The sequence below is a fragment of the Melanaphis sacchari genome, unplaced genomic scaffold (genome assembly GCF_002803265.2).
Source record: "Melanaphis sacchari strain LSU unplaced genomic scaffold, SCAv2.0 Contig129_pilon_pilon, whole genome shotgun sequence".
Classification (NCBI taxonomy): Eukaryota; Metazoa; Arthropoda; class Insecta; order Hemiptera; family Aphididae; genus Melanaphis; species Melanaphis sacchari.
In genome coordinates, this window is record NW_020270526.1 from 340,075 (window position 1) to 362,636 (window position 22,562).

At 26.7% G+C, this 22,562-nt stretch overlaps 1 protein-coding gene across 2 annotated transcripts; it reads right to left on the minus strand.

Annotated features, from left to right (window-relative positions):
* Positions 1 to 564: 564 nt before the first annotated feature.
* On the minus strand, positions 565 to 17,772 carry LOC112591087. Of its 2 annotated transcripts, XM_025334741.1 has the most exons (7): positions 17,544 to 17,667; positions 8,761 to 8,985; positions 7,812 to 8,063; positions 2,199 to 2,265; positions 1,961 to 2,122; positions 971 to 1,079; positions 565 to 824 (listed from the first exon to the last, which is right to left on the minus strand). In XM_025334741.1, the coding sequence occupies exons 1-7, from the start codon at positions 17,665 to 17,667 to the stop codon at positions 696 to 698; spliced, it is 1,068 nt and encodes a 355-aa protein (XP_025190526.1). In that variant the 3' UTR covers positions 565 to 695. The 2 variants fall into 2 exon arrangements, with proteins under 2 accessions (XP_025190526.1, XP_025190527.1); XM_025334742.1 differs by lacking the exon at positions 8,761 to 8,985 and having other exon boundaries at positions 696 to 824; positions 17,544 to 17,772.
* Between the last annotated feature and the right edge of the window lie 4,790 nt (positions 17,773 to 22,562).

Consider the following 22,562-nt stretch of genomic DNA (forward strand, 5'->3'; position numbering starts at 1 on the left):
TCAAACGTTTGCAATAGTGAATTTGATAATATATCGAATTGACGAAATATTTCCGTGTTTAAATTTTAGTTACGTATCTACTAGACGAATGTACACTAATTATAGTCAGCGATGTATGTTAAAATGTATCGTTCAAAACATTGTCAGTTTTAAGGAGTAGTAACTTTGACGTTACACTGGCATAGTATTCCGTTTGTTGTACACCCTACGACCAATTCTTTTCCATTTTTTAAGAATGTTCGATTAAAGAACATTGTGAATATCGACGATGTAGAGTGGTTGGGAAGGGTAAGGAGTAACGTAAAATAAATAGTAAAAATTCCAAAATTTTTTTTCGGGGGCCTTTTCCACGAATTCAGTCAGTGGCCGCGTTAGAAATCATGCGCGTTCTGCAGAATTACGCATGCATGGTCCCAGTTCCATATTATGTAATATTATTATGTCCTTTTATATCCATCCATTCCACACAGTAAATTGTTTTGATTTATGTATATAATATATATATATATATATTATATATATATTTATACATAAATATGCTAATATTATCATATATGGCAAAGAAACAAAAATTTAAATAAATAGGTTATAATAAAGTAATGAGATAAAAAAAAAAAAAAAAATTAAAAAAAAATAGTGTTGATTTTGTATCTATAGACAAATGTTTTATAGCGTGGTAGGTGGTTAGTTATCTATTATGGGACGGGCACTGTTGGTATGACACCATTTCCGGAAATATTGTCTTTACTAGTTAAAACAGGGTTGGGAGACGCCGGCGTGTTGTCATCTAGGAACAGTGGATTTTTCACTTCCATTTCTCCTGCCTGAAACACGAATGCGTACAACCGTCATGTATATTTTATTCAAAAATATCGTAAGTTCAATGATCAACAACAGATTATAGTATATAATATTAAAATACATTCAATTACGTTTTTTCTAGATAACTGTACTAAAAAAAATAACGTACTGGTGCCAATCCCGGACATTCGTAAACTGTGTAATCGCCTTCCTCGTTATCATCATCGCTGTCCGGATCGCTGACTGAACCGCATCGACCTTCTTTGACCGTACTGTTCCTGCGGAGTAAACGATTTTTTCATATTAATCATAGTATTATTTTATTCGTAGGTTTTTGACTCGTGATATGATCACATTTCCGAGTGTTATTGTGATAACGAACTGTATGGAATATTTGACAAAACAATAAAAAAAACTAATACATTTTTGTTTTTCATCTCGCAGACATTATATTTTTATTAGAAAAATACTAATTTTTGTGTTTTATTTATTTATTTTTTTTTTTTTTGCTTGCATTGATATTATTTGAAATCAATAACGAAATAATTATGTTTTCAAAATGTTATAAATAAATCATTAGACTAATTCATTAGTTTTAAATTTATTCAGTTGGTTTTACGCTTGAACAAACTATAGTAGAGTTCGTGAAATTGAAGGTTTTCGTTGATTTAATTTTCAATTAAGTATTCGTCTATACTACGCGTATATTACATAAATATAATTCATTATTATTTAAACATATTATATACAGTAAACATTTCATACCATCAAAAGGTGCGATGTATTCGATGTAAGAAAGTTGGTTTGAATTAACCAACATAGGTTTTGTAAAATGATTAAATAAACATAAGAAGTTCAACTGAACTTGAGATTTTGTGCGATTGACCAATATGGCGAGTTAACGGACGACGCACTAAACGATTTCTACTATAATTTGTAAGCTATTGAACTATATAATATATTTAAACAAATATCATAACGTATTAACTGTGTGCTAAATAAAACAATGTTCGTAATTAAAATCTAGGTATTATTAACAATATTCATTATTCAAGCAGCATGTATTACATAAAAAATCAAAATACGTTTTATTTGTTAGAAGTTTTATTCTCAGCAATGCCAAAAATTGTATACCTACAGTGATGGAATTTTTACTCACGTTTCCATAGCTATAATCTGTTGTTTCTGATGTTGATAGTGATACATTTGGGCGGACTGTGCCAAGCGCCGGTCGCCCGTAGGCGACATATCTTTGTTTGGTCCAGTGATACCGTACGCCGGGTACTCTATATCTGCGGCCGCCTTGCTATTCTTTTGCATTCTAAAATTTCACACGAACAAATATGATAGATTACAATCGTATGAGGTCAGAATCTTTAGTGTCGGGCAACACAAACCTGTAACATGCTATGGACGATATGAGCAGGACGACCAGGACGGCTAGACCGACGCCAGCAGCTTTGGCTGTAAAAACAAAATTCGAACAAATATTATAATTAACTGTCGAAAAAATGCGTGTACCTATGCATATATACAATTTAAGATAATATGATATTGAAAAATATAATTATAACGAATAGAAAATAATAAATCGTCAGTTTGTTTAAAGCGCCGATCTTCAATTGAAGAGTTCAGAGAGCGACACATGATGATAAAAGCAAACATCATTCATATTTAAGCATAAATGTTTATATTTTTATATGTGATCTCAAAAGTGTTTAACTAAATTCGTTTTTAAAAAATATCAAATTTTAGATCCATGCAGTCTTAAATTTTTATCAGTGTTTAAAATATTAATCATTTTGCTCGTCTCGAGGATTATTAAAAACGCACGATACAAAAAATCCACAAAAAAAAAAAAAAAAAAAAATGCAATAGGAATTATGTTATCTATATAAATTTATTCTTAAAACCATATGAATTGATTTAGTTAAAATATCAATTCAAAAGGTTACATAATCTGTTATAGAAACATATGCATTTGAGTATTTTTAAACCAATAAACCTACAAATAAAATCAATAAATACATCCATTAAAAAAAAATATATATCATATATTTCATGTATTCAATCTTTAAAATGTGTTTTAAGTCAATGTGGATTATATTGAATGGATATGTAACTTGTTTATGTTTACCTAATAACCCGAATACCGTAATTATATCTACGGCATTACAATTCAGTAGAAAGGATACAGGTATTTTAATCACCCGTCCAATAGAGTAATCTGTCAAACTTTATCGTTGTCGAACAGTATCGATAAAATACACGCGTAGGTACATTATATAGTATGTATACAATAATATGGCATATCGACGACGCATCGTTTTCCAACACAAACGTCATGTGCATAAATGAGTGTCATAACTCATAAGTATCGAAAACGTATTGAAAAACTAAAAAATCCATTAGGAGCATTAAAAACTTTTCGTGGGTCTCATATGCATATCACATCTGTTAAGATTAATAATTATTAGATTTAAACTAAATGTTCGGCCTTTTTTAAATTAATTGTTAACCCTTATATAATAATATTTCATATGTGTCAATTTGTAAGTACGCTAACTAAATTATAGTAAATCTATACTATGATTTTGTGTATTTTGTTGTCATCGACAAAAACAGTTACTTATATTTATATCAACCATAAATATAGTTTGTATCTTAATTTCCATATTATTTTTTATATATTGTTTAAATGTACTTAGACCAATTAAATATCAATATTCAATACTGTTGTTTAAAACCGACCATAATTTTAGAATAAACAATAAAATTGTTTATACATGAGATCTAACTACTAAGTACTAACTGAGTAATTATAAATACACCCACATTGTATAAACTTTTTATCGTTACAATAATAATTTAAAATAGATTAAAAATTATTTTTGCTTGAGAAATGTGTACGAGTATATAGTAATGTTCAAAACCGTTAAATTATTTATTACACAAGTGCACATCGTCGTAATTGTTGGGAATTTAACTAATCTAGCCAAACACTTAAGTGCTATACATCCCCACTTATTAAATGGATATTAGATTGCATTTTTGGATGAGGAGAGTAGGCTAGTACGTATTATCCAAAGTAAAGTGGCCAACAACCAGATTACAATTAACATGGTTCACTCATGTACATACATTTATAATTAGTGGAATGGTAAGGAGGTAAGCTACGCTACCAGACGCCCGCTGAAGTCTACTTCCTCTCCTTTTTTCACCCCCACTCGTACTCACATACAAAAGGTCTCAGATCGTAAATGTACTCATATAGCTAGTTATTATCTTTCAAGATCTACTTGATAAGATTTCAAAACGGTTTTACGTGTAAATATCTGGTCCCCACTGATATTACGAAATTAGCGAATTATGTTTAGTTGTGACTGTAAACAGTAAACTATTTTTTCTTTTTAGAAATTATATTTTGGGGTTTTAAAAATATTGTTTTCTTAAAAATGTTATTGTATGTGTATCTTTTTAATAAATTAATGTCATATGGCATTTTGAAAATAAATATAAAGATATCCTAAATAAATTTAAAAAAACGTGAATTTAGGAACATATAGAATATATTATAGCCCGTTTTGCCTTAATGATATACCATCTTTCATAAATGCTTAATGAAATCACGAGCGAACGAAATGAGATTCATGTTTCCATTAAACTATTAAACTTTTTATTTATTCAAGTAACTATAAAGAGAAATTTGCATATTATACTTATTGCGCAGCGCACTTTACAGCTTAATTCGAAAAATTGAAAATATTTTTCAAATAGGTATATGTCAAAAAAATCGATTAAAATCGCGAAGGTTTATTTTTACGGAAATAGAGTTATCCGTTACTGATATGTTGTGTATGTGAGGCGATTAGTGGAAAAAATACTACCATGTACAAAATGTAAATATTTTAAAGTATTAATAGGTAATGACTTTAAAAAAAAAAAAAACTTAACAAAAACATTTTTTATATGAGACTTAAGTTACCCACCCATTGAATTTAATCCATATCAAATATTAAACTCTATCAATTATATATTTGATAGAAAAAAGAAAGCTCTATATAATTTCAAAATAAAATTGTATTAATATAAAAATTATTATATTAATTTCTTCGTGGTAGAAGTCTCTAAATTATTATTTTATTAGTTATTATTATTGTAACTATCATGTTTTAATACCTTTATTATAATTATTCAACTATATTATCGAGAACTTGGATACTTAGCAATCAGTAATAGTCTATAGTATTTTGCGTTTATATTATTAACTATAGAGTAAGGTTATCAATATTACCTACGTTATCAAATATCTATACTAACACTACGTATTATATAATATTATGAAATATGTGAAATATCTATTAGGTATTTAGGTATTTATTATAAAAATATAACTACGGGGGTTGTTTTTTATAATCATGGACAATAACATTATATTTTCACTGGCACCCTTTTTTGGATTTTTACGTGTATATTTTTTTTTTTATTATTATTTATTTGAATTTGATTAATATATTTTCAAAATGTGTTCAATGTTTCTATACAGGACTTAAATGTTTGAATCAAGAGGTAAAAGAAAAATTTTCTCAGCCCCTTAGAGACTAACATAAGTTATTTTTATTGGAATTCTAAAAGAAAAGTTTAGCATAACAAGCCGCATATATTTAATATAAGTTATCATAAACTTTGACAACATATTAGAAATTCAGACGTAAAATAATATTTGATATTTTCCTACGATTCATAAAACATTGGCCGTAAATTAACGACTAACCTAAAGCTATTGATAGACATTTAAAATTTTTGAATATTTTAAAATGTTACAAATTAGCTAAAAAACTTGAAAATTTAATAAAAAATTCTAAAAAGTTGTTTTTTTTTTAAATATTAAAATTAAAGAAAATACATATGCAATTTTGTTTTATAAATGTTTGAAACTCAAATTTTGACAAAATTAAGAAAATTTATAAATTATATTTTGATTAAACATTTTTAATATAATCTGCAGACTTGAAAATGTAGTATGAGTTTTCCAAAAAATTTTTTCTAAATATAATAAAAATAATAAAAGTAAATATGCAAAATTTTTCTAAAGACATTATAAACTAAAAATTCTATGAAATTAGATATTTAAATAAAAAATAAGTGTTCATTGCTAAAAATAATTTGTAATAATAATTTGTGGGATTTGCAACTATAAACTTTTATATAAATAATTATTATTTATTTATTATTCATAATTAATTTTTCAAAATACTTGTATTCATTTTTAACTATTTATTCCATAAAAATATTTTAATAGTTCTACGATAGTACGCTATTATTGACAACTAGTAATGCTATAAGAAAAAAAACTATAATAATTGATATTTGTTTATGTTTTTGACCAAAAATTAGTTCAAACTACCCTATTATTATTATTAGAAAAATAAATTACTAATAGTTACATAAATAAATTAAAATATCTTTAGAAAAATGAGTTGAAAGACCATATTAAAGCCTCCATTCAGAATAGTTTTTTTATACACAAATTTTATTATTTAATTTAATTTTAATGCATCTATTACATGGTTCTTCTCAATGAAAAGACACATATTTATTTATTATGACAATATATATTTTATCAATTTGTGTTATTTTGAATAAAGGCTTTAACATAAATTTTGTATATAATATGAATAATGTATTTATGACAATAATTTATACAGCTTAAATTTGTAAAAATATTACATCATATATCAGATTGTATTTTTGCAACTAATATGATAATTTTTGCTATTTGTTGTTTTTAGTAAATTATTCATGCAATTATTAATAATCACAAAAATCTGTGCGGTTGTACACTATACTTTCACAATCCACACGAATTTTAATATTGTACAAATATTTATAATTGATTATTTATTTGACTAAAAAAATTCTAATTATCTATTTTAATATAAATTGTATAATTTTTATTTAAACACAATTTATATTAGGTATAGCTGTATAGTTACATAAAGTATGACTGTAATTTCAAAATAAAAGTTTATTCATATAGTATTATTTAGAAATAAAAACATTTCTTTTTTCAAAATTATTTAAAAATCATTTTATTTTCTTAGTATTATATTTTAGTGTTTTAAAATATAAGTTATATTTTAATTTAATTTAAACTTTCAAGTAAAACAAATATTTTTTTTGAGATCGTTTCGTAATTTTTGGTTTGAAAATGTAGGTTTTAGAAAAATATATAATTTTTAAATAATTTAGAAATAAATTTCAATTAATTTTATAAAGTATTTTTCACTAAATTATTTTTCAAATAATAATTTGCTTTTTATGTTTGATAATATTACAAATTTAAATTAATTTATTCTTCACTGAGGTTAGCGGAAGCGTGTATATTACAATTTCAGGTCTGGGTACCCTGTATTAATCTCTACAGTGGTGAGTTTCAAAGCGAGAAATTGAATTCTATTAACTGATAACAAAAAAAAAAAAAAAATGAAGTCATTTAAAAATATATTATCACATCCAAAAGTATATTGGTAGGAGGAGTGTGGGTTTATCTCCAACACCTTTAGGATACAACCGCGGTCTGTCAGACTTTTAATCTTTATTAATTTATTATTACTAATAAATAAAATCTCACTCTGCCTATAGAAATATTCTTTGACTACCAGACCATGTATTTTATTGCCTTATTTATAATAAAAACAGTTGAATTTATATATAATGAATGAATGTATAAAATTGAGTAATAATATTCATATACCGTGTATATTTAAAATACTGAGGAAATGATTGATGCATACATGTTTATGCAATTATTTGTATATTTAACTTTCATGTGTTATTTAATTCTTAATTTCTTGTAGGTACTATAATATGATAAGAACATTTATAATTCATAAGTAATATATTAGTTTGAATGAATGCATTATTTTTCACTTATCTATTTTTAAGCTATTTAAATAGTTATTACTAATGTTACTCAGATACATAACCATAAATAAAATTAAACATACCAAAGAAATAGTAATCGTCTTGACTGAATCTTGAATGAGCCGAAAATGGCATAACCTGCATAAAAGTGTTTTGCGGTAAATCCATGGATACTTCACTGTCGCTCGTATTCTCTGTGGTGACCTTTGATTTAGCATATCCATTAGAACCATATGACAAATTATCTTGTACTTCACTGCTTTTAGTAGTTAGCTTTTTATGGTATCTACGAACCCCGTGATCTGGAGTTTGTGGTCCCAAATTACTAGAAAAATCTTAACCACAAACAATACGTGTTACAAGAAATCTTTAATAACAATTAAATATACATAATAATGAAATATAAAATTAGTTTACTATGTATTTAGTTAAATATTATATAGATAATTTAAAACTGCCCTTATTATACTTATCATTATTACAAAGCGTATCATTGCACAAGGTATATATATATATATATATTCACAAATAATTATAAAATTTTTTTTCAAAACACGAACAAATAAGCGCATGCATTTAAGTAAATTAAAATATGTAATTTAATAGTGCCAAACCACAGATTATAATAACGATTTATTATTAAAATATTTATAAGCTATATCTTCCACCTAAAAATAGGTTGCACTGTTATTCGAGGTCGACCAACGTGCTATTTTAGAGTTATTTTTCTTTCCTGAAAATAGTAGTGCACCGCTCAGTTTAATACATTAAAATCTGTGGTTATACTTTTAACAAGCACTACATTAGTTAAGTAACATACAACATTATCGTTTATTATTATTTAAAAAAAATATATCTAAAATCTAAATTATAAATTATTCACTAGAAATCGAGGATTTCAATTACAATTGTGGCTTAATAATGATCTACAAAAAAAAAGGTTGAAATAAAAATACTATAGTAAACGACGCCATGCATAAAAAGAAAAAAATAATTCAAACTACTATTCGAAATCTGACCACCACCAACTACCTGTTTGATAGTAACGACGGTCGTTGGGCAATACGGCGAATGGTATTTCCTGATTGCCCGTGTTTATTTCAGGTAAATGAGATGCCAGGTCATATGTGAATGCCTGTTTATTATCATTTATCTGATCGAGAGGAATCGGATACGAATCCTGAAGATTATTCTGCATTCTATAGCTTTGATCCTTGATAATTTTTGCCAACTGATCGATTATAAACTCTTTTTCGTCTACACATATATACATACATAAAAACATTAACCCAACATTTATTTCAAAAAGAATTTTAGCGTTACTGCAAAATATACATTTGAAACATTTATATACACATTACACAAATATACATCAACACATTTTACAAATGGCTTAGAATGAAAATATTTTCAAAAGGGTTAATTGTTTCAAAATAATGATTGTCATATAAGTACGTTAAAAAATCACTCTGTATATATTATCATTGTTATCACATTTTTCGTGTATTTAACCGGATATAGATATAAATAGACAACTTAACTGATAAAAAAAATATGTGTCACTCTATAGAAGCTTATCACTTAAAACCATAACAATCAAAAAAATATTATTCAAAAAATGTAACGATAATATGATAATAACCTTCATATTTTATTTTATAATTTTTTATATAGGTAAAATAATTAATGCTTGCCAATATTTTTTCTCAATTTTGCAATGTTTAGCTTTCATCCTGTCTGTGTACACAGCTGCAGTCAAAAAGACCCGATGACTACATTATTATTATTATTCGGTCATATACCAAATGGTTTTAGGTGTACATACGATTTTCGATAATAATATTGTATTTTTATATTACTGTAGGTATTAAAATATTCAGATAATCAGTGTTATTCAAGTAAAATAAGTAAATTTTATTATGTTGTCTTTGTATACTAAGTGTATTCACAAACAAAGTGAAAATTTTTTAAAATAGATACAATTAGACAACGTATTTACAATAGTAGTATAATTTATATAGAATTAAAAGAGTTTTGAATTTTAAAGCTTAAACAAATGATATATTGATAAAAAAATAATTTATACTTTTATTAATTAGAATTTTTAGATTTTATTCGACTAGATCCTTTATTATAAATTTGATTTCACCATTTTTATAACCACATAAACTTGTATAAATATAATAATATGTGATGTATAAAACGGATATTTAATCTTAATAATATTCCAACATTTAAGATTCATGAATGGTGTATATATATTTTTTTTCCGTACCAATAAATCATTTTTAGTAGCCAATGCGAAAATTCTATTTATATTTAATATATTTACAGTTAAAAGTATAAAATGTTATTTATAATGCATTACTAAATGATTATTTTATGTTAATGGTGAGTGGTGATTAAACAATATAATGTATTTATTATGAAATCAGTAATACACATAAAATAGTATAAAATAAGTACATTATACATAATTTTAATTATTTATACTATTACTTAAATTTAAAATAAATTATTGTCTATATTTTGTGATCACTAAAGATTAAGACTGTAAATTGGTTTTATTTTTTTTCTTATTTCATTTAATTTTTATTATACTTATGTTAACGTCTTGAAAAAGCTTTCATTCAATAAAAATATTTTTATTTTATAAATAATATGGACCATAAACATTAAACACTATTATGTTCGGTAATTATAGATAATGGCTAAACACATATGAGTAGCGGTAACCTAGATTCGAAGAAACAACTTTCAACTATACGCACACAATAATTATAATAATTAATGATTTAAAATCAAATAAAATATTACTTTTTATTTCTATAGATAAACACACAATTTCAAAATAGTTATTTATAAAAAAAACACAAACCTACAAATCATGTTTGCACAAAAGACTTTTAAAACAATATAAAAATTATACTGTCCAAAAACAATTGGTTATTAAGATTTATTAAATGTAATATGTGACATAAGTACATAAAAAAGTGACAATGGTATTAAGTATAAATTTAACGAGTCTTGTATTACAAGATATTAATTTGATAGAATCAAAACAAAAACAGTTGATAGAAAATATATGTTAAAAAGGTATATTATGTACATTGTACATGCTTGAATATAAATAAATAGACTTGTCAATTTAAATAATTAACAGAAAAACAATGTGTACCTACTCCACACGTACACAATTTAAAGTGAATTTCAAGGCAATTATATGTCTCTTATACAAGTAATCCATTGTTGTCAGAATAATTTTCAAAATATTTTTTAACTCTTTTTTAAGTAATTTATAGACACTTTATTTTTCGATTTTTTTTTTTTTTTACTTTGACTTTGACTTTTATAATAATTGATTGAAATAATAAAGATTTTTGTTGTTTTGTAATTTGTTGTGATGTACAAATATTATTGTACACAATAACGTTTATAAATACAATATTTTCGGTAAAAATTAACCCAACACATTGTATTGGATACTAATAGAACAATAATTAATTATTTGAATAGCAATACTAATGTACGTATCATAAAATATATTTAGTAATGTGTGTTAACCTATCCTAACCGCTTAGAATCGTTTTTTGTTTACAATAGTTTGTCATTGAATTCAAATTTAACAAATGCATACGTATTATTGTGACTTACTCTCAATGACAAGGTATACTCGACACCTACTGCAGAGTGGTTTCCTAATTTCCCCCTTTTTTAATCAATAACTGTTACATTGTTAGAATACGATTAGTAACAATGCATTATAAAATGCATTTATATTTTGGATAAATATAGATATTGAAGAGATAATCGATGTCGTCAAATACGTAGTTACGATTTTTAAATAAGTACCTAATTCAAATTTGTATTAAAATGTGTAATTTTAATGTTGTTTTAGTCTTTGTTCTTGTATACACATTTCATTATAAAATTATAAAACACCTGCCGTTATATTTCTCATTTCCATAAGTAAAAAACCAGTGGGTAACAGTATGATAATCGTGAACTATACTTGCTATATTATGTTAAGTTGTGAAAATGATAGTACTATTTTAGTTATGTGTATAATTTTTTTTACTTGTCGTGTCTGCATGATGAACATAATACATTACAAAAATTATTTTAGCGAATTACTTAGAATGTTTAAGAATACTGAACTATAGTTTCACATCATATTATTAGTAAATTTGTCACCATAATATTATCATAGATATAATATGATAAACAAGTAAACAAGTATTTTACTTAAAATATTATATGGGTAATAAAATTTAAATTTAATTATGATTATTAAACACAAAACATTTTGTGATAAATTACTAAACTGATTCGTTAGAATTTCAAACTCAACATTTATATTACATTAAGTTAAATTATATGCAGGTCTATAGTATATTGTATACTGTTGTATTTAGTATAAAAAAATAATTAAACACGAATAAGATGGACTAAAGAGTTAGGTTATGTCCGATATAAATAAACGTTATCATTTTTCAACAAGTTTAGTTTTCAATTATTTAAAACCTTTAATTTTAATAAATCAAAATATTAAATTATTATAATAGTTTAAAAAATAATATGATTAATTTTGTATTTCAATGTACCTATAGCATTAGAATTTTAAAATAAAACATAAGAATTTAATAACCAAAATTCAAGAGGTTTAATATACCTACAATCTAGATATCACTATATTTATTATAGGCGTTATACTCATTATTTACTATTTTTGCTCACATAGATGTAGAACAACAAAAATTTAGCTGTAATAGTTTAAACTATAATAGTTATACAGATTTTGACTGATTTATTTACAACTGTACACTAGGACACTTGGGAAAAATTTAATTGTTTACACCTAGTCAAAAAGTTAAGTACGAGTAATTAAGTAATTTATTTATATATTAATAAATATATTCAGCATAAAAAATTGTCTATAGGGATTATAATAAGTTTGCATTGTTTTTAATATAATATAATTTATTTTAGACTAATTAACTTCATAATTCTGTAACTAATATAGTTAAAATTATTTTCCAATGCGTCCGCACCAATAAACTAATTGAGTAATAATCAAAAATTATTTTTATTTTACTCTGTTTTTGTAAGTTGGATCACTACATAAATCCATATAATGTATAAATAACTTAATTATGTTTATTTTCCTCATTTAAAATCTGTACAATATAGTTAATTAAAAACAATACTTATTTATCATTCATAAATATTCAAAATTGCTTTTGCCTTTTTCTCCTCAATAGCTAATAAGTAATAAAATTATATTAAACTATCATAGTGTAACAGATAGGTACTGGTGAAATGTAAATTTATTGATATTATAAACGTATTTTAAATTACCTATCAAAGAAATATTGTGAAATTTAAACGTGATTGAAATACGATTAATAAAGATCTACAAATTGGCTACCTATACAAAATAAAAATAAATTATTTGTATTAAACATTTAGGAATTAGAAGCCTAAAAGACGCTCTTTAATAAGATCGGCCGTTAGTTATAAGATAGGTTTAATCCATTAAAAGTATAGATGACATTTAGAAAAAATATATTTTACAGATATATCAGAAATGTGTTTGTGTTATATTTAAAAGTATTCTTTTTGAAGTTTGTGAATAATACAAAATAATAAACCTTTTCAGTTTAAAGTTTCGGTGCCCGATATTGGAACTACTATTATTTGCCATAAATGAATCTTTTGAAATTTACAAGTATCAATGAGTTACGAGAATGTGTAACTTTAATAGTGCTAAATGTACAAACATTTGAACAATTCATGGAAGTATTGTATGCAGTTAAGATTAAACGTTTATACTTTATACAAGACGTAAAAGATTATTAACTTATTATTAAATTCAAGAGCACAATATATTATATTATGCTTCAGAAAGTTTGAGTTCTAAATTACTATTAGTTTCCTTTCAAAAAAAAAAAAAATAATAATAATAATAATAATGTATGGATATTATTGAAGTAAACAATATTTTTTCAAAAAAAAAAAATCTCTATTGTTTTTGATTTATTATGAAAAAAGTGTTCTTACTACCTATATGTAGTCCTTAATTCAAAGTTGTAAATCCGGAAAGCAAAAATGTATCATGAATTTTATTCTATGTTTTCATTATAAAATTGGTAGATACTTAATACCTTTCCATTAAAAAAAATTAGTAGTTCTTTTTTTTTTTAAATTAAACATTTGTAAGTATTAATATAATGACCCTAAGTGTTTTAATAAACTCTAGGTACATGAATATTACATTTTATGATAAAGTCATTTTTTTCCCCCTATAAACAGTACAAATGTATTAGTGATAAATAAGTTATGTTATTCATTTTAAGTTAATTATTTATTTTTAATAATTTAATACAATCAAAATGTATATTAAGTTAATTCTGAGCATTTGGTTGCTAGTCAAATTAAAAATAATATTGATAATAATTATTACATGTACTTGGACAGTTATTTTCAATTAAACTCCTGACTACTTACCATAATATACAATATTAAAGTTTCATCAATTCCATCAGATCTTTATAAATTAAGGGAAAAAGTATATTGATTCCACCATTACAATAAGTTTAAAAACAACCTATACCGATTCTACACTAAACAAACAGGGGGAAAATCAATCTTTCCGATTGAAAATTATGGTTTGATTTTATTTACATAGCTGTACTATAAATTATAATATACTCTATAGATATATAGTTTTATTTAAAATACCTATGTATAAATATTATTTTATAGTGTTTTTTTTTTTTTTTTTATGAAATATTGATTTTTTATCGCTAATTGATGATAATATATAAGAAGGACGCGTAAGATGGCTAATTTATTTTATCCCACACTAATCACTAATAAAGTTAGTTACAATTTTGATATATGTATATCTTTTAGATACAATACTTGAGTTATTATTTCCAAAAATATTAGTTACATAATTAAGTCAACTGTAAATATATTTTTTAATCAAGTTAAATAAACAGGATGATCACAAATACAAATTGGGTAAGTGGCAAAATCGATAGATTCCCACAATTTTAATGTTAAATTAAATTATTATTATTATAAATGAAACTACTAATTTAATCATAATTATAATATTATCTTTAGTGCTATACAATATATATACTATAGCCCTGTATTTTGAATCGAACATGATATGAATATGTTCAACTATTTAATGTTATGCACTATTGAAATCACGAATACATAATATAGAATCATGATCATGAGTGGATCCTTAATTTTCTTCTTAAAGTATAGTTATTAGTTATTACTTATTAATCATTATCAAGAAATTGCGAAGAAGTGGTCATTTTAAAGGTATAATTTAAATTTATGATAATGGTTAGATAATAATATGGTAATAACATGATTAATATATTTTTATCATATAATACAGTATATATGAGTAAAGTTTATAAAAATATGTCAACGCTGAATTTTGACATAACATCTGTAAATCTAATCTTAACCTCGAAGTTAGATGCTTAAAAACTTTAAACAAGAAATTTCGTGTAATGTAAAATTTTAAATATAACATTAAGTTTATGCATATTTTACTATAAATTATAATTATTAATCTGAAACTTGTTCAACTAAAATATTAAAAGTAATTTTTTTTCACGCAAAAAAATTACGTATAACATCTTTTAAATTATTAAATTCGAATGGCTAAAATTTGAATGTCACAGATCACAATAATATAGAAACTAAATTTCAATTAAATTCATCCACCGAAAAATCAATTGGGTTCATCGTTCACTTAATGAGATTTTATTATTTTGTAGTTGTGTACCGACATTTATTTTGACGACAAAATACTCGTAAGTAATGGAGGTAAATTAATATATTGTGTATAATGTATATATTATAAAAAGATTATAGATACATTTGTTTACTCTTACATAGTATTGTACTGATAGTATTCTTTAATATTAAATTCCTCTTTTTCATTCCACAGTAAACATAGTACATACTCATATATTATACTACATTGTACAAGTAAATTAGCAAATATAACTAAATTATATTTACTCTAGTTTCAGGAAATATAATATTTATAAGTACGATAATTACCAACTGTATAGTATATTTTTAACTAAAAAATTATACATGATATTATATAAAGCTAGAAATATAATTTAATTACAAGATTGCACTTAAAATTTAAAAAGAAATTACCTTCTGCAATAGTTCAAATTTTAATAAAGACTATTTAAAAATGAATTCGGGACTTTTGTTAATAATAAATGAACGATTTACGTTAATGTGAACTACACACGAACCTTTTTTAATCCACCTGTGTATTGTGATGCTATTAGCTATTATGGTGTTTATTGGTCGCTTAACGCGTGCTGTGCCTATTATAATGTATATATACACGATACACCTATTAATATATTATTATTATTGGTATCGTGTATACGAATAAGTTGGAATAACGTTAATGTCTTATATGTATATTGTACGCGCAATAATATTATTGTTGTTTCTTGTACTTTGTATATTCTGCGCAGTCGTTGTGACGTATACTATACACTTAAATATTCATATATATTACATGTAAAGTGTCTACTTGTGCATTATAAATTTTCGGCATTAATTAGATGTATACAATTCATGCATTACCAGATATACATTGAATGCCGGCGAGAAGATAAATGGTATGCGCGGCAAATTGAATATTTGTCTATTCTAAATCCCTTAAATATGTGTAGGTATAATAAACTCTAACGAAATAACGTCATAATGCTGTTAAAAGTTATGGATTTAAAAGCAGAATCGTATACCGTCGTATAGCGCGTATACTGTCGTAAATCTCTACATTGGTCACGAGTCTGATGTTTAAATTAATTGTACCATATGGTTCGGATACACTTCAATATACGATATTACGATATTCTAATTATGATCGAAGATAAAATAAAAGGTGTTGTGACTCAAGTCCAAAGTCTACTTATAAAAAATGATGCCCACATTCCCCCCCCCATTATAAACATAAATATAATAATACATCAATAAATGTAAAAAATATTTACTTTTATTTTATAAAAAATGTACCAAATCCAAAGAAATAATTTTCACGGATTTCAATGTCACGAATTCTCGATCACGTATAAGTACAATACGTTGCTGCTATTATTGGGAATTTAAGCAACGAGTGCGATGACTTAATTCTATACAAACGTACCATATTGAAAGTCTTCGCGCCAACCGAACGAGACGGGTGTATAGAAGAATCAGAAGACTTAATAGTTAGTGCAATATCATTATTTATGTGTTATTAAGCAGTCGCGCGATGGCCCTGGGGGAGCGGCATCCACGCAGGGAAACAGGTGGCAATAAAACATCATTATTTCGACCGGAGCGGTGGTGGCGGTAGTGGAGACTTCTGCTGCACGGAAGGAGCCCAACAAGTGGTGAACGTCGAAATAATGGCGCGATTAAGACGTGGGTGGGTACGTTAATAAGTGTTTCAATATCGTTATACTCGTAATTCGTGTACAACGGGCAAGTCTGATTACCTATTACGAGTATTACGGTATACACAATACGGTATGATACGGTGTGCACGCACAATATGTACACCTACGCGTTACGACATAACACAGGTAAAACCGTTTGTCCTGCAACACGGGGCGGCGGCGATAACGTCAAAATAAATATTATAATTATATTATTATCGTTATTATTATCATCATCGTCGTCGTCGTCGTCGTCGTCGTCGTCGTGGACGATCGACGATCGCGATCGACCGAGAGTAAATCATCATATTTTTGTGATCGGCTTACCGTCCTGATACGTCTGATAGGGAGGTATGGCGGCGGACGACTTGTGAAACTCGCCGAAAAACGTGCAGGAACACGCGAAAAGCAGGACGACGTCCATCGTGCGAAACGCGTACACGGCCGACATGATTGCGGCGGGCGGCGAATGTGTGACGGCGGTCGTGGTGTGACCGTCGGCGGTCGGCGCGCAGCTGTTACTGAATGTAACTGGCTACTGCGTGTGTGTCGCTGCCGCGGTGTCGTTGTCGCGCGTCGCGCCGTCGCCGCCGAGCGCGCAAATAATAATAATAAAAACAATACGCCGCCGCTGCGGAGGAGAGGCGTTGGCGGACGGACCGGCGCGCAAGCGCGAGCGCCGCCGTCGCGGGTTTTCCCCGTCGCCGCTAGCGAATCGATAAAAAGTCCGCTCGGGACTACCGCACACACACGCACGCTTATATATATATATATATATATATATATGTACTTCTATCTGCACCCCTACCCGTCACTGTACCATCGTCGTGTATATACGTATATTATATAGTATTATACGCCTAATATATATATATATATAAATGTATATACGAACGTACTACGCCCCCGCAAAGCCGGCAGTACCGCTATACGTTATACATATAGGCTGAATGAAATCGATTATAATACATACCTACAAACATGCGACGCGCGTATATCTATATATTGTACATTATATATTATTATAATAATATACAATATAAATGCGTGCGTACAACACGCGCGATCGGGGTTTTACCGCGGTAAATTCCAACCCCGCGAGTGCGCGACGGCGAAGACGAAAGGGGAGGACTGCGCGACGCGGTCGAAAACGCGCGAAAATTTGAATTCGTCGGCGGAACCGCACCGAAACGTAACTCGGCTATCCGTTTTATTATGATATTATTACTACGTTACGTAGGAGCCGCTGTGACGAACTTGCGCTCTTGAGCTCTGCAATGCGAATAGGAATTTTTTGTTGTACGACACGCATTGGTTTCGGCGGAACATCAATAATTATTTCCGCTTACGGCAAAACAAAACATTTTCAACAGTGTTGTCGGTGAACAGAAATCAATTTAAAAATATTCGTATATCGAAAAAGTGCTCGCTCTCTTCTACAAACGATGTACGTGCCCAATCTGGAACGTGCAAGTTAGCAAGTATACAGTTACTATCGGTTAATTTTTACAGGACATAAATATGATACATGAAATAAAGTAGGTATATATCATCGCTACGTGTAAACTATAAGTTATAAAATATTGCGTGATAAATAAATATTTTTAACTAAAAATGGTAGACACGATATTTTTTATTATGCGTATGACTTATATCATCACAAATAACTGCATTCAATAACCACAAAGCATTGTTAAATTATATTATAGAAATTCTACATTGATTGATAATTATTTGAATATATTTTTTTTAAAGTGACTTCTTTTTAATATTACTGATTATCAAATAACTTACGATAACAAGGAGTAAAACAAATAATATATTACTCATAAGTCATATTATTAGTATAATCACTATAGGTAACCCACATTAAAACAAAACTATACATAAAAAAAAAATAAAAATATATTATGACTATTGTATATTATTAGGTTTCTTCGAAATATTTTGAGAAGAATGATCGATCATTGTAAATATTACTACCGTTTCTAAAAAAATATTTTGTATTCGTATCGTATGATATGATTGTAAGCCAACTTATTAAAATATTTAAGCTTTATAGGCTTATAGCAACAAACTTCAAACTATATTAACAAATTAACAAAGTGGCATAAATTATAAATGTTTGCTGTGCTTTTAAAATATTAAAGATGATTGACGTATAATCCAGTAGGTTAATTCAATTAAATTCCTATAATTTACTTTTATGTTTGGTTATTAGATTATATAAGTATAGATATAACATAAAACATGATTTATTCAAGAGATTTACTGTAATCGTTATTCATTTTTAATTTTTACAGAATAAATGTATACTTCCTGTAAATATTTATTGTGTTATTGCACATAGTATACACTCTGTTATTGATTTAAACTATTGAATTCAAAATAAATAATTATTGTCCGTTAACGTGTATATTATTATAAATTGTCATTGTTTTACTATTGTTTGACCACAATGTGTCAGTAAACACAAAATTATGTACATAATGGGTTACAAAAATTAGCAATAAAACGAGTAAATTTACCGTGTTTTCTGATTATTTTCCAAGCTATCAAGTTTTTCACCTACATATTAACGATGTTAATTATACATTTACGCACTTTAAGAATGAAGCATCTGTACAGCATAATACTATGAATTATAATATATTATATTCTAGACGTGTTATAAAATGGAATTTTGTTCAATACTCTCAACATGTACTATATTGTACATCATATCGTACAATAAACTTATCTCAACTATACCAGTATACTCATAACTTAAAGTATTTAATGTCATTTAGAAAAGCTTATACACAATGTAACAATAATAAATATAATGTATTTTGTGTGCGTGTGTGAATGTTCATTCGCAAACACTGCTGGACATGTTAACCCCAACGGATTGAAAGCGCCTTGAATTGCTATACAGCAGTACACAATACACATTATGTCCATCGTTCCGACTGTTTTTCCTTCTTATATAGAGTAAATAATACTAGAAGAAAAGGATATAAGATTACATTGACGATTACACAAAATGGGTAGTACAACAGTACAACACACTCTTTCAAACATAAACAAAAACATTCAGAGAAAAAATGACTTTTTTTTTGTGATAAAACAGTAAATACATATCAGCATAGGCGCTTAGTCGTTTATCGTAATTTTAGTTTAATGTGGACCATACAGGATTATTCCTGATTATAGTTAATTAATTACAATTAAATATTTATATTATTTCCACAGTTCGCAGCGTACTCAATTTTTCGTCGACAGTCTGTAAAACGATTTAAATATCGTCTTTCTTCGAATTATAATTAGGGCGATTACTTTGAGAGTATATCATAAGTACGCATATGCATATATCTGCGTTCTTAGCAAATTATCATTGTGATTTTCATTGTTTGTAACTTATCATTCATAACTCTTTCCGTGTTAAACATAATCGTCTACTTGTCAGTATAATCTGTATTCTGTATAGGTACTTCATTATTTTCCGCACTTGTTTAAAGATAATAACGAATTTACCATTTCGATATTTTACATTTTTATGCACGGCTGCAGGTCAATACGTAATGCAGTTTTTCGGCAGTGCAGGCAAAGATGACGTTATAGTGATCGATGCCCGACTCAATTAACCCCATTACTCATTGCAACGACATTGAATCTTCGCAGTGATAACATTATTTAAGTGTACATGGCACTTATTCATTCTGCACGTTTTTGATATTTTATCACGTGCAATTATTTTTATTAGAATTAAGGAAAACATGTGCTTGCACACATACGTATTATAGTATGAATAAACAAATTTTTTTTCGTTTACAATATTATGTTTAGTTAAAATGTACACGTTTATTATTTAATATAATACAAACTTTGCATGTAAAAAGTATATCGGTTAAGCCGGTTGTCTTACTGTTAGATTACATAGTCGTTACAAAAAGGCATAATAAATTTTCGAAATATTTTATGAACAGGTATCTGTGGTTTCTGAAAATTTCTCAGGCTATATAATATTATCAAAAATATTAAAAAATGTTCTCCAAATCATTACATTAATTGTAATATATTATATATATATAAATATATTAGCCTGGCCTAAAGGCTAAAACTTCCGACTATGCTAATGCTAATGCGTATCGTTTGTTAGTATCGGTTATCGGACGATCATTTTATGTTAAATTAATTATCCAAACTTAATTCCATATCAAAATCTTCTGGAGGTGATTACAATAAACCACGTACCACCAGATATCCTCCAACCTTAAGCTGTCTGCTGTTTAAAAATAATCAAGCGAAAAATATTTATCCAATTCCTCCAAACTTAAAGACCATTATTGAAAATTACCCACAAATAAATATATCCAACACTATTGATACACTAATCTACATAGAGTATCAATTCGTTGAAATAAAGATTCAATGATCATGAATAATATATTAGTATGGCTCTTAACTTCTTAGGATACACTCCAATGGAATTATAATCACTGTCCTCTTGTACGTCCAATACATTTTTAGACAATTTATTCATGATTATTTTTACTCAAGTGTCCCAATTTTTAATGATGGATTCATTTCACTTTTAATAGTAAAATAAACTTATTTGCAATCTTAACTCAATACTCAATCTATCCGCTATGTATCTTCTTTTTTCGAAGAAAGTAGTGCTGTTCTAAAAGATCTCAATTGTATTAGTTTTTATGCCTCTATAGATTCTAGAAACTACCTTATTATATTCGATTCTTAACCTATTCTTTTAGCTATAGTAGGGAATGCCTTATTTCTACGTACTCTTCCGTGATTATTAAAACGTGTTCTTTACTTTTGTCACTTACCGCCATATATACTTTTATCTCTTTTTAATAGGTTTCGAAGCATATGAATAAGCATATTGATTAATTTAAAAAAAATAAAAACCAACCTTCATTTCAATTACCATTTTAATCTAAAAATGTACAAGTTTTAAGAGTTATCTGTTGTTTTATATTTTTATTTTTAATTATTAATCATATAATGTTTGTGATATAATAACTTACGTAATATTTCGTTAATAAAATATATATTTTTTTTTCACTTGCTTTTTCACGTGGATGTGACCGTGCTACCACAGCTGCATGTAACTAGCCATATGTGGAATAGTGACAAACTTTTTAATACAACTATATTTAGTTGTCTAGTGGAAATTATGTTCAATAATTTGATTCAAAATTGTATGTATTTATTTAATTATTCAATAAACACAATGTCCAATAAAAAATAAGACATTATATAGTTACATTAGATAACAATTAAATAATTAAACACAGTTAAGAATTAATACAAATTAAATACAAATATAATAAATTAGTTAAT

Excerpts from the sequence above, each read along its gene's own strand:
- LOC112591087 (XM_025334741.1), bottom strand. The coding sequence starts at position 17,667 with ATGTCGGCCGTGTACGCGTTTCGCACGATGGACGTCGTCCTGCTTTTC. Across the intron at positions 8,064-8,760 it reads CCGTCGTTACTATCAAACAG|ATTTTTCTAGTAATTTGGGA; the intron begins GTAGTTGGTGGT and ends TTTGTGGTTAAG. Across the intron at positions 2,266-7,811 it reads AGACGATTACTATTTCTTTG|CCAAAGCTGCTGGCGTCGGT; the intron begins GTATGTTTAATT and ends TTGTTTTTACAG.